A 12057-nucleotide genomic window follows, 5' to 3' on the forward strand; every position below is an offset into this window, starting at 1 on the left:
GCAGTGAATCAATCCACGAATCATTCGTTGTGCTTCTTCAAGAAAGGATATAAGGCAAGTTCTCAACTCTACACACTATGCCTGATCTCACGTATTGCGAAGTAGGACACAACAAGGCAAAGCCCTATCTTACTCGTATCGCTTACTCATTGCTTGCACCTACCTATTATACTCACAAAAACAGATGAATACAATTATTTTATTTCCCAACACCAGCTGGTTCGAGTACATCGTTATCAATAATGTTGCTGCTACTGCTGATGCTCCACTGAGAGCGAGACTCACCACAAACTCGAAGAACAAGCGTACGTAACTCGACGGCATCTTCGAATCACGAACGCAGTAATCGCCAAGGATTCGATCGCGAAACAGCTCTTCCATTCGAACGATCAAACCAAGCAATTTAAGGTGCCGTGGTTCGGGTTCGATGTTGCGAAGTACGCCGTGGCTACATTGTTCCTGCTTTCACGGTGCATAAGCTCCGGCCGGGCCCCACAAGAAAGTTGCGCGAGGCGCCATAAATTTTGTTCGCGGGGCACAAATATTGACCAAGACTCTGATGGACGTACGGGCGGCAATATTTGCACGCTAGCACCGAGTTGAATTGCTGTTGCACTGGAATTATGGCGTTGGAAAGCATGCCGTACGCTCGAATTGGGATTTTGTGGAAGAATTATTTGAATGCCAGCAACGAAGACGATCGCGGTCCGGACGACGATGACAACAACGATGATATCGGATCCTCGACGATTGTCGGCGGAAGCAAGGTAATTGCGTCTTTTATTGCAAGTGACTACATTGTACATTTATGGGCTATAAACAGTTCTACAGCACTTCTTATATTTTCTTATCTGTAATACCATTTTCCATCCATTTATCTGTGTTTGTAATAACAGTTTTTAATTCCATTTATTTTTATTTCTATCCTTTTTCGTTTATCTCTACTTATTTTCTATTTCGATTCAATACTCAATGAATTCTTCTTTTATATTTTTTTAATTGGTTTCTGACTAAGTTCGCAGAATTAGTTCTTTTACAACCTTATTCGAATTTATTTCGCGGTAACGTGTTCTAGATTTTTCCATCATATCAAACAAAATTTGATTGGTAATCTATAGGTAGTCGAATGAAATCTTAAGTAAATACCATTAACTATATCTGGAGGAATGTCAAACGAAATTAACTTTAGTTTCATCGTAACTTCTAACTCATTTAACGTCAATTATAACTCTATTAAAGTTTTAAAGGAATCCCTATGGAAATCTGTCAGAGCCCCATCATATACCATTTAGCATGCATCAGACCTCCTTCGAAATCCCTTTTGAATCACTTCGCAGTAATTTCAAGCATTTTTATGACATCATTCGGGGATTTCGGGGTTCAAGTTCAATCCGCGTTTCCGATTGGTTCAGGCTGGTTCAATCGTTTTGCCTTTCTCGTACAACTAAGTTGTACCGAAAGGCTATCATTTCACTCCAAATTCGAACTTTTGATAAAAGTCCCGGAGACCCATAGTGTTATATACCATTCGATTCAGCTCGATGAGCTGAACAAATGTCTGTCTGTCCGTGTGTGCGTGTGTGTGTGTGTATGTGTGTGCGTGTGTGTGTGCACAAAATGCCATAAAAAACATTAGCCAAATTTTCACATAGAAACTCTTAACCGATTTTCTTGCAACAAGTTGCATCCGACAGAGACTAAAACGCTGTTGATCACTATTGAATTTCATAATAATTGCAAATTGCAAAAATAGATAATATTAAAATAGTGATGAGACATAGTCACGTAGAACAATAATGTGTTATGAAAAATGCCTTGCATCTATGAATATTTTATCCGTGGCTTCCCATTAAGAGTTTCATCGCACTATAAAGATGCTCGTGTTGCACGCATTTAGGCGTAAGTATGCTCTTCGTTCAGTTTCATAGTACTATGAAATTGTCCGAAAGTCAAAATTCGAACATAGGAAATTCGAGAAACTTTTGGCAGCGCCATATGTCGTCTACTAGTGTAAATTTTCTATCATAACATTAGACGGTGTAACTGTTTTGCCTTTCTTGTACATCATCGAGGTGTAAGCGTAAAGGTTACATTTATTACCTTTTTGCGCGAGAAAGGCACCATCACCGTTAGGTGGATTAATCTGGGTTTTTTTTTTCTCTATTGCTCTTATTTCAGACTGCATGGCTGGAGGTGTTCCTGTACGAGTTTGGGAAGCTGAGTGAAGAACGGCGCACATACTTTCAGCAATCAAAGTGAGTAAACCAGACACATATTGGTACATTGTGATGATGCAAGTGGCGGCACGTCCGTAACTCAAAGCAAAACAGAAGGTCACACACATCAAGGCTTATCATCTATTAAAGATTGAAGGATGGACGAAGATGTACATAGTTATCAGTGTCTTGCATTCTGGCCTGACTCAAAGGAAACATAATTCACGGTTCCGTCATCGAGAGTTGTATGGTGCATTGACCACCAACAAGGTCTACTCGTAATCTGTGAACCGTATATTATTACGGTAGTCGAAAACATAACTTACCTTACTTTTTAGTCAAACGTATGATGTGTTCTTCATTGTACGCGTAATTTTCTTGCTATCTGTGAAGATTGGAGGGACTTTTTTTTGTACTAGTTGAAATGAATCAATAATTATTTATACCGATTTTCTGTTCAACTTATTTGAATAGCTTACTCAACCCCTGATAACTGTTTTATCTTAGTATCGTAATATTACTGTTAACTTAGTGGCGCCAAATTCCAAAGTAATGACGATTATTTTTTTAATAATTAATGTCGCAACTGCAGTTGAAGCCATCTTGCACGCATAGTCGACATGGCTGCCGAAGGCCTTCTCGCCGTCAATTATCACCCCAAGGAGCTTCAAACTCCGGTTAGTTGCGATCGCGACTTCACCCACATTAATCACTGCATGTTGAACCGACTTGCGGTTGTCGTCCCGAGCAGGAAAAATTGGCTCAATAATACTTAATTCTGTTATTGATACCATACTCTGTTATGAACTAGCCCTGCATAAGAGGTAATTTTAAAAGTACCAAAGGAATAATACCCCAAAAACTAATATGCACAATACTTAATTCATAACAAACTCAGTTATTAAATTGGATTTCAATACCAAATGCATAACCAATTATTATTCGTTTGGTATTGAAATACCTAAGCATGGTATACCTCAAGTATTGTGCATATAAGTTTTTGGTATTATTTTTTGGTATTTTACCTCTAAATCATACCAATTTCTGTTATCTAGGTCGTCGCTCCTGCTCGGGGTATGTTCCATAATACCGGGCCCAGTGTTGAACCTTGCGGAACTGCGGTAATTGAAATGCTTCTCTAACCGGCGTCAGTTTCGTATAATAGTACATCAACTTAATCTTGTAATCTTGTAATATCAACGCACCCTCTGACCATAGCCTATCTGCGTTGTATTTAAATACCGCTGAGCGATACGTCTACTGGGCAACACGTCCGGTGTGCACTGCATTAAGATCTCCTTAGATGCAACCGGACCGAGATCTTACTTAAGGCTCCGAAGGGACCGTTTCGTTGTGATATGTTGCCATAAAATAGAAATATATGCACTTGCTTTTCTAATCTACGGGAATATTTAAATTTACTAATGATATTGATTAGTGACAAGTAAATTCATTCATCGATCAGATTAGAACGAGCTCAGTGCAATTAAAATATAAACGCAATACTTATCTGCAATTCACAGAAGATGTTGGGATTGTCCTTGAAGTAATCACGTTGTGAACACAGACTTCCTGTATTGACGGTGGTTGTTATGAATATGAATACCACTGCTGATACCGGAACTATGAGATGTTCTTCATCACTGGTCGTCTGGAAAGAGGTAGATAAAAGAATTGGGCCGCTTTCACTCGCCGGCCCGCAAAACATTAGTAAGTAATTAATCTTACTACAAAGACTAAAATACAGTTCTAATAATTCTGTCTTATTAATGGATATCACACATGCCCATCTGGCACTCAACTTAACCAAAAACATATCCTCAATACTTAATAAAACGATAACTGTATATAGTTTCTATTATTGTCCATATATACCTACTATTCAATCTAGGATTCCAAATCGGATAAATTAATTCAGTTCCTAACTAAAAGCTTATCCTCAACGCTTTGGCTGTCAATAGTCTCCACAATATGAACCTTGAAGGTTATAACTTTGTTCAATCCTACATCTGTTTATATTAAAACTCAATCCTCACTTTGCCCTGAAACTGCTTTCAACACATAACTGCCCCGAGCACAGCCACTACATGCGACCCACAGGACCCCAATCGAGGACGGCCTACACTATACCGTTGTGAGCTTACACCCTCTCCTGCCTAAAAAATAAAAATAATTAAACTAATTACACTAAATCTTACACTTTTGATCGAACCCGGCTGACATTCGCGTTAAACAATGTGTTCCATGAGTGCTGATCACTCATGATAACGCCCCGAATCGGCGAATAAAATGCAGTTTAACGCAGAGTTTAAACCCTCTCTTGCGCTAAGTAATGCTGAAAACCTAACTTCTAGGAATTTGATTCGTAGAAACAAATTATACTGAAATTGGTGCGTGGCAAAATAAGTTATACTATTAGCTAATTACGTTAAACCCTGATTACCCCACATTATTCTGGCCCGTTTGGAGTCATCCAGTGGCACTTGGTCTTAGCATTCGTTTTCTTTTTAAATTCTATAACAATTGACCACGCTTACCCCCATATTAGTAATATGTAGAACGAATGCTTGACTATTACTATACTAAGTATAGTAAAAGACCGGAAGTAATAATTGGGCCAGCCACCACCGTATATAGTACATCAACTTAATAAAAACAAAACTAGAAAACATTTACTTTCACTTTCCTACATCTGAATTGTTGATTTGATGCACTGCTCATTCAACCTCCAGCTCCATTCATGCCTATCGATAATCACCATACACCGTTTGTTTTACTCCTCGACAGTAACAGTGGTCGCTTCTGATTGTCACGACCAGTGTTGTAAAATGTCATTTGCATTTGTTTGTAAAATTTTCCCAGAACTTTTTCCAGACGGTAGCTATCAATTCATGATGTATGACGATCTTATAGCGCTTAAATGTGACTACAACTTTGTCTAACAAGGCATTGCTGTAAATATGTAATCTGGGGCGTGGGAGGCAAAATGTCATTCAAATGACATTATGTCAAATGACACTTGACATTTTGGAGAGTTTTCACTCTCCAGCCTCAGATGTTATATTTAGAACAATGTACCCTTGGACAAAAATGTAGCCCTACTCAAGAGTTATGAGTACATCTAAAATTATGGAATAAATTAGGCTTCTACGACAAACTGTATTCGATTTGCAACGACAAAAAATTGGCTCAAGCTCCTACAAGCGGCGTCCACCGGAGCTGCGACATCTTCGTAATGTGCCTCGAAAATCTCGACATCGATTCTTTCTAACAAAAATGAGGGACACAGAGAAACCCTATTTGAAATGGAGGCAAAGTACAAGTCGGTTCACTTTTATACATGCAAAGACTGCATAACCAGCATTCAGGCTAGTGTTAAACAAAATCCATCACGTTTCTGGAGTTTTGTAAGGAAACAAAAATCAACAGTTCGGATTCCTCTCAATGTTAGCTATGACGAGATTCAAGCTAGTTCAAACGTGGAAGCTGCTAACTTGTTTGCGACGTTCTTTGAAAGCGTATTTAGCAATGCGTCGCCGATTCCACGTAGCGTGCACAATCATATTCCTATGCACGACATCAATCTCCCACTCATTCAGTTCTCGGCCGATGAAGTTTCGCAGGCTATTGACGAATCTGGAATAGACAACATACCTCCATTGCTTCTGAAAAACAGTTCTGCGGACCTCGCTCTTTTCAACCAGTCCCGACTGCATGGAAAACTGCTTTAGTTGTCGCCATTCACAAGTCAGGGAACATGAATAGAGTATCGAATAATCGTGGTGTGTCCATATTGTGCATTACCCGATCAGTAATGCAAAACAAAATTATAACAAGGGGAGTTATTTATTTCAGAAAAATATTGCAACAAAATGTGTTATAAATTTGGCTCATCGTCGGGTCGCCCGTTGTGTGGGCAGTGCACGTTGATGATGCAATAATTGAAGAAACGGCCATTTATCCTCAGCTTGCACATCCTTGCGCTAATTGGCTGCCACCCAATCATGCGTTGGCGCATCTTGCCCAGCACTATGAAGCCGGTTCCCAGCTCGTTGGTGGTGCCGTAGCTTGGTAGAAGGTAGCCGCTCGATGTCCGCTTTTCCACACTTTCTGTCCTGTCCAGCATGCGCTACGATGTTGAAGTTGCGGGGATGTAACCGCGGAAAGTTATATACCGCCAAATGTTATTCCGCGAAATGTCCAACAGTGAAAATGAATTCCGCGAAATGGTTTTCGGCGAACTGTTAGGGTAAATGATCCAATAGTGGAGGAACTAAGCACGTTCCAACATTATTCATTTTCCTAGAATTAAACGAAATTTCTTTTCGCTTACCTTGGATATATATTCGAAAGCGTTCCCCATATATTTTATTGGAGAAATGCCTCCGTATGCCATGTATGCCGTCTCAAAATAACAACTCTAATTATTGGTACACTGTTCCAATAGTTGCGGTATTTTTTAAATTCGTGTTCTTATAGTTGCTAATCTCATTGTTTTCTACCGCAATTATTGGTGTACAGGCGAAAATTTGGTGAGGTGTTTTCTAGATGTTTACCAGTATTTGAAGATAATCAATGCTGTTTTCACTTGCTTCACATATTGACATATCGTTTTATCTTAAGACGTAATGGATTACTGCGTTTGACACTGTGCGAGGTTTCTAAGCCAAGTTACCATTTCTGCATTCGTATGTCATGAGGCTAACACGATGATACTTTTTATGCTCAGGGAAGTCGAGACAATTTCCGATCCGAAAATTGTCTAGACCGGCACCGGGAATCGAATCCAGCCACCCTCAGCAAGTCTTGCTTTGTAGCCGCCCATCTTACCGCACGGCCAATGAAGGCCCGAAATATTTGTATATATTGACACGCAAAAAAACTTGTGCAAAATATAAATTTTGCTGGATAATAAACTTTATCCACGCATGTTGAAATGGTTTATTATTTTATCTTTCACTTATTCAAGGTATTGAATTGAATGGCTTTATATGATTCTGAAGCGAAACTGAATAATTTTGTGCTTCATCAGTGAAATACTTGCGTATTATTACTTACCCCATTTAACGACTTACCCCACCGCACCTGATAGTTTTCACGTTTTTTGAAGACCATGCTTTGTTATAAAACCTCAACTGTCGGGTGTTATACGAAAGGCTAAATACTCATAAGGCTGAACTCAAAAGGCTGAAATCTCGAAAGGTTGAAAGTCTCAAAAGGCTGAAAGCATCAGAAGGCTGAAATGTTTCGAAAGGCTGAAATTGAGGGGATGAAATGAGTCCCCATATGAGTCGTTATACCAAAATAAAGAATAACGAATAAATAATAAAGAATAAAGAAAAACGAATAAAGGATAACGAATAACGAATATCAAATAACGAATAACGAATAAAGAATAAAGAATTAAAGAATTAAAGAATAAAGAGTAAAGAATAAAGAACACAGAAAACAATATACAGAATACAAAAATCAGAATACAAAAAACAAAAAATATAATACAGAATACAGAATACAGAAAACAAAAAACAAAATACAGAATACAGAAAACAAAACAGAAAACAATAAATAATACAGAATTCAGAACACAGAATGAAGAATAAAGAATATAAAGAACAAAGTGTAGACTTTATTTATAGTGAAATAGAAAATCAAGAATAAAGAAAGAAGGAAAAAGAATAAAAATTAAAAAAAGGAAGAGGAAAGAAGAAATAAATAAAAAGGAAGAAAGAAGCAGGTGGAAGCAAAACAGATGAAAGATTGAAGAAGGAAGAAAGAACATAGAACAAGAAAAAAAGAAGAGGAAAGAAGGAAGAAAGATAAATTATGCAAGATTCAGGAAAAGACGTTAAAGAAGGAAGAAGGAAATAGTAAAAAGAAAGTTAGAAGGAATAAATAGGAAAGAAGTAGAAACAAAAAAGAAGAAATACAGAAGAAGGAAGGAAAAAGATGGAAGAATGAAGAAAGAAGAGAAAAAAATAACAAGAATAAAGAAAGGATGAAAGAAGATAAAATAAGTTAAATGAAGGAAGAATAAAACAACGATAGTAGAAGGAAGAAGAATGGAAGAAGGTAAGAAGGAAGAACGAAGAAGGAAGATTATTATTTATTTATTCAGACTAAGGCCGAAGTGGCCTGTGAGGTATATAAGAGTCTTCTCCATTCGGATCCATACATGGCTACACGTCGCCAACCACGCAGTCTACGGAGGGTCCGCAAGTCATCTTCCACCTGATCGATCCACCTTGCCCGCTGCGCACCTCGCCTTCTTGTGCCCATCGGATCGTTGTCGAGAATTATTTTCACCGGGTTACTGTCCGACATTCTGGCTATGTGCCCGGCCAACCGCAGTCTTCCGATTTTCACGGTGTGAACGATGGATGGTTCTCCCAGCAGCTCATGCAACTCGTGGTTCATTCACCTCCTCCACGTACCGTCCGCCATCTGCACCCCATCATAGATTGTACGCAGCACTTTCCTTTAGAAAACTTCAAGTGCGCGTTGGTTCTCCACGAGCATCGTCCAGGTCTCGTGTCCGTAGAGGACTACCGGTCTAATGAGCGTTTTGTAGATTGTCAGTTTGGTACGGCGGCGAACTCTATTCGATCGGAGCGTCTTGCGGAGTACAAAGTACGTACGATTTCCAGCCACTATGCGTCTCCGAATTTCTCTGCTGGTATCATTTTCGGCAGTCACCAGTGAGCCCAATTACACAAATTCTTCTACCAATCTACCACCGATGCAAACTCGCGGTAGGTGGTTCACATTGTCTTCTCTTGAACCTCGTCCTATCACGACCTTCGTCTTCGACGAGTTGATGACTAGTCCGATCCGCTTAGCTTCCCTCTTCAGTCTGATGTAGGTTTCCTCCATCCTCTCAAAGTTACGTGCCATGATATCAATGTCGTCGGCGAAACCAAATAATTGGACGGACTTCGTGAAAATCGTACCACTCGTGTCAATCCCAGCCCTTCGTATTACTCCCTCCAAGGCAATGTTGAATAGCAGACACGAAAGACCATCACTTTTCCGTAGGCCTGTGCGCGTTTCGAAGAAACTCGAGAATGCCCATGAAAATCGAACTACGCTCGAAACCCGATCCATCGTCGCCTTGATCAACCATATCAGTCATCTATTTCAGTCACTATTTTTGCACCGCCTATTGGAAAAAAGCCAAAATAAAAATCATTTGTACCTATTTTTATTATCAACCGAATCAAATGTAAATCTGTAGTAAATTCACGAATGGAATTTGTTAAAATACGAATTGCAGACCTTGAGTACAGAGTAAGGTACCCCGGGGCAAGTGGGACCTAAAAAACGCTAGTTCAGCAAAATTGTTAACGCATACTTAGAAAACAGGATATTTAAGAACATTAATCTCGAATACATCATTAAATGCTTTCATTGTTGAAGTGTAGAGGTGCTGGAAGCCATTTATTCAATTACAAAAATATCGGTAGTGCTAGAAATAAATTTACCTTCAGGACCCTATTGCCCCTTCAAACGGGGCAAGTGGGACCTATTCTGTTTTTTAATGTCAAACGAAACTATGTTAAGGAATGTAGGGGAAAATACCTATTCTGGGCAGTCTAAGACATTCGCCAAATTGAATGATAAAAATAATGAATAATTACACTAAAACACGTGTATAGTTCAACTGGTATACATTCGTATGCTCTTCCTTTGATGATTGGTGTTCACTTAATATAATATCTTTTACCACAAACTTAGTAAATCTAATATAAAGTAACAGGTCAACGTTTCTTCTATTGGCATAGCAATTTCTATTATCAGCAATGATTTTGCTCCCTTCAGCAACTAGACATGGAAGTAGAAAACTAGTAATGTATTGGTGCCAGATGCTGGTTGTTTATATCCTCTAGTAGTAAAATTCATTCATAATAATCGGCCGCACGCTCATCTCGCTTCACTCAATTTTGGAAGAAATTTTATTAATTATCAAAACTGGTTTAAAACAAAACATTAATTTAAGCCTTGGCATCAATTTTATGTCACGTGGAAGATAGGCAAAAACATTTAAACACATTGTAAAACAAATTTTACCCCTTATGCGGCCAACAAAAAACAGACGTGAATAGCAGATAGGGTACCCGTGTACCCAGATATTGACAATTTCATAACTTTTACCATTTTTAACCTATTTGAATAATTTTGGCCATTTCGGAGAAGGGAACTTACATACTTTTCGTCCGCTGCCAAGATTTACATTTTTTGTCTTTTGTAATGCCTTAGAGTCTTCACGCGTAAGCAAAAGTCCATCAATCAGTTTCAAATATACAACTTGCTTTTTACGGTCCTTAGATTTGAAGGTCCTTACATGATATGTTTGTTTCATCAAAATAATCATGGGGTTGTGTACAACGACGTAAACTATGTAAAACCAAATCTATACACATAAGATTGAGCTGGAGCCACCTCATTCGTACACTACGTTTCACAGTTGAATAATTGATAATACCCTAAAAGTAGGCAATTATTTATGGTTGAAATGCACTATGTAGGAACGGGAATGGTTATGATTTTTTTGATGAGCTTGGAAAGTATTAAAGTTGCAAAAGGAAAACGGTTCTGTCAGCCACATAAGGCTTAAAATACTACGGTGTGGCTATCACTTTTGATATAATTCATGGTCTGAGTAAAAATCTGAATAGAAGCATTTGTATTCTAACACTTTTTTAAAATAAATGCCAACGCCGGATATTTTGTTCGTAGTTTTGCTAAATTAAATCACATGGAATTGTGCGTGGTATTTTTTTAGCGTGTGTTTGATATGCTCACAAACACATTCTCTCGCTCTATTCCGAAGTGCGCTGCTGCCAAAGAAAACGAACAGTCCCAATTTTATTTAGTGAAACATAGAGCAAATATTGGATAAATTTGCTAATTGTGGTGATAATCAAGTGGTAATAAAGTGACAAAAGTGGTTTACATACTAAATTCGTCGTCTAATACACAATAAAGAGGAGAAACAAGGTATCCAAATAAGTAACAGTTTGCTTTTCTTGGGCGATGCAATAATGGCAAGGATTTCGCAGGTGCATATTTGTTTCGGTGATTAATTCGTCAAATCTTGCTACTTTTACACAAACAACTTCTTCAAATGAAAGCCTAGACTTGAAATGGTGTGATTGAATCAAATTTATGTTCATAAATAGTGTATGTTTGCTGGAAAACGCAAATATTGTTGAGGGTGCCAACAAATGTCGCACCCTGCCAAAGCCGTATTCTACCCTAGATATACTGTTCATATTATTTCTTAGTATAAGTATTTTCAGATCAGGGATAGAGATTGGTTGCATGTCGGACTTTGTTTTTGCGAAAAGAAATGGATTAAAATGTTAGCAGATATGAAAACAAGACTACACTGCCGTAATCTGGAAAAGTGACGTAACAGCCATTTTACAACAGGCATGTTTTCCATTTTTCTGTTAAAGAGCTCGATGAGTAGTACTCGTTAACACCATTTTTGGAAAATGGCGTATACGTCACTTTTTCAGATTACGGCAGAACAGACGATTTACTGTTTATTTGGCTGTTGTCTTGTATTTCATTAGCTTACTTTTGTACCAAATGTTTTATGTGGCAAGGATAAGTAAATCTTTATTCACTTTTCGTATAAATAAATATTTCTCTGTTTAGAACACAAAAATCAGTACTTTAGAAGAAACGTTTTTATTCAGGCGATGCGCAGTGTTTTAACAGAACAAAATTACTATTTTATGTGTTACGCACTTTATTTGTCTGAGAATCTATTGCGAAGTTTGAAAATAACAAAATACAAGACAAATCCTGTTGACCTATTGTAGAATAAATTATTTGC

General features: G+C 38.1%; 1 protein-coding gene across 2 annotated transcripts in view; it reads left to right on the forward strand.

Moving 5' to 3' along the window:
• Positions 1 to 220: 220 nt before the first annotated feature.
• The window catches only part of LOC134221898 (lysosomal-trafficking regulator), a 60174-nt gene continuing 48337 nt past the window's right edge, over positions 221 to 12057 (forward strand). For both annotated transcript variants that reach the window (XM_062701067.1, XM_062701073.1), the window contains exons 1-2: positions 221 to 767; positions 2179 to 2255. In XM_062701067.1, coding sequence (XP_062557051.1) covers positions 624 to 767; positions 2179 to 2255 — 221 coding nt within the window. In that variant the 5' untranslated portion in view covers positions 221 to 623. The remainder of the gene's footprint in view (positions 768 to 2178; positions 2256 to 12057) is intronic.

The sequence above is a fragment of the Armigeres subalbatus genome, chromosome 1 (assembly GCF_024139115.2).
Source record: "Armigeres subalbatus isolate Guangzhou_Male chromosome 1, GZ_Asu_2, whole genome shotgun sequence".
NCBI classification, from domain to species: Eukaryota; Metazoa; Arthropoda; class Insecta; order Diptera; family Culicidae; genus Armigeres; species Armigeres subalbatus.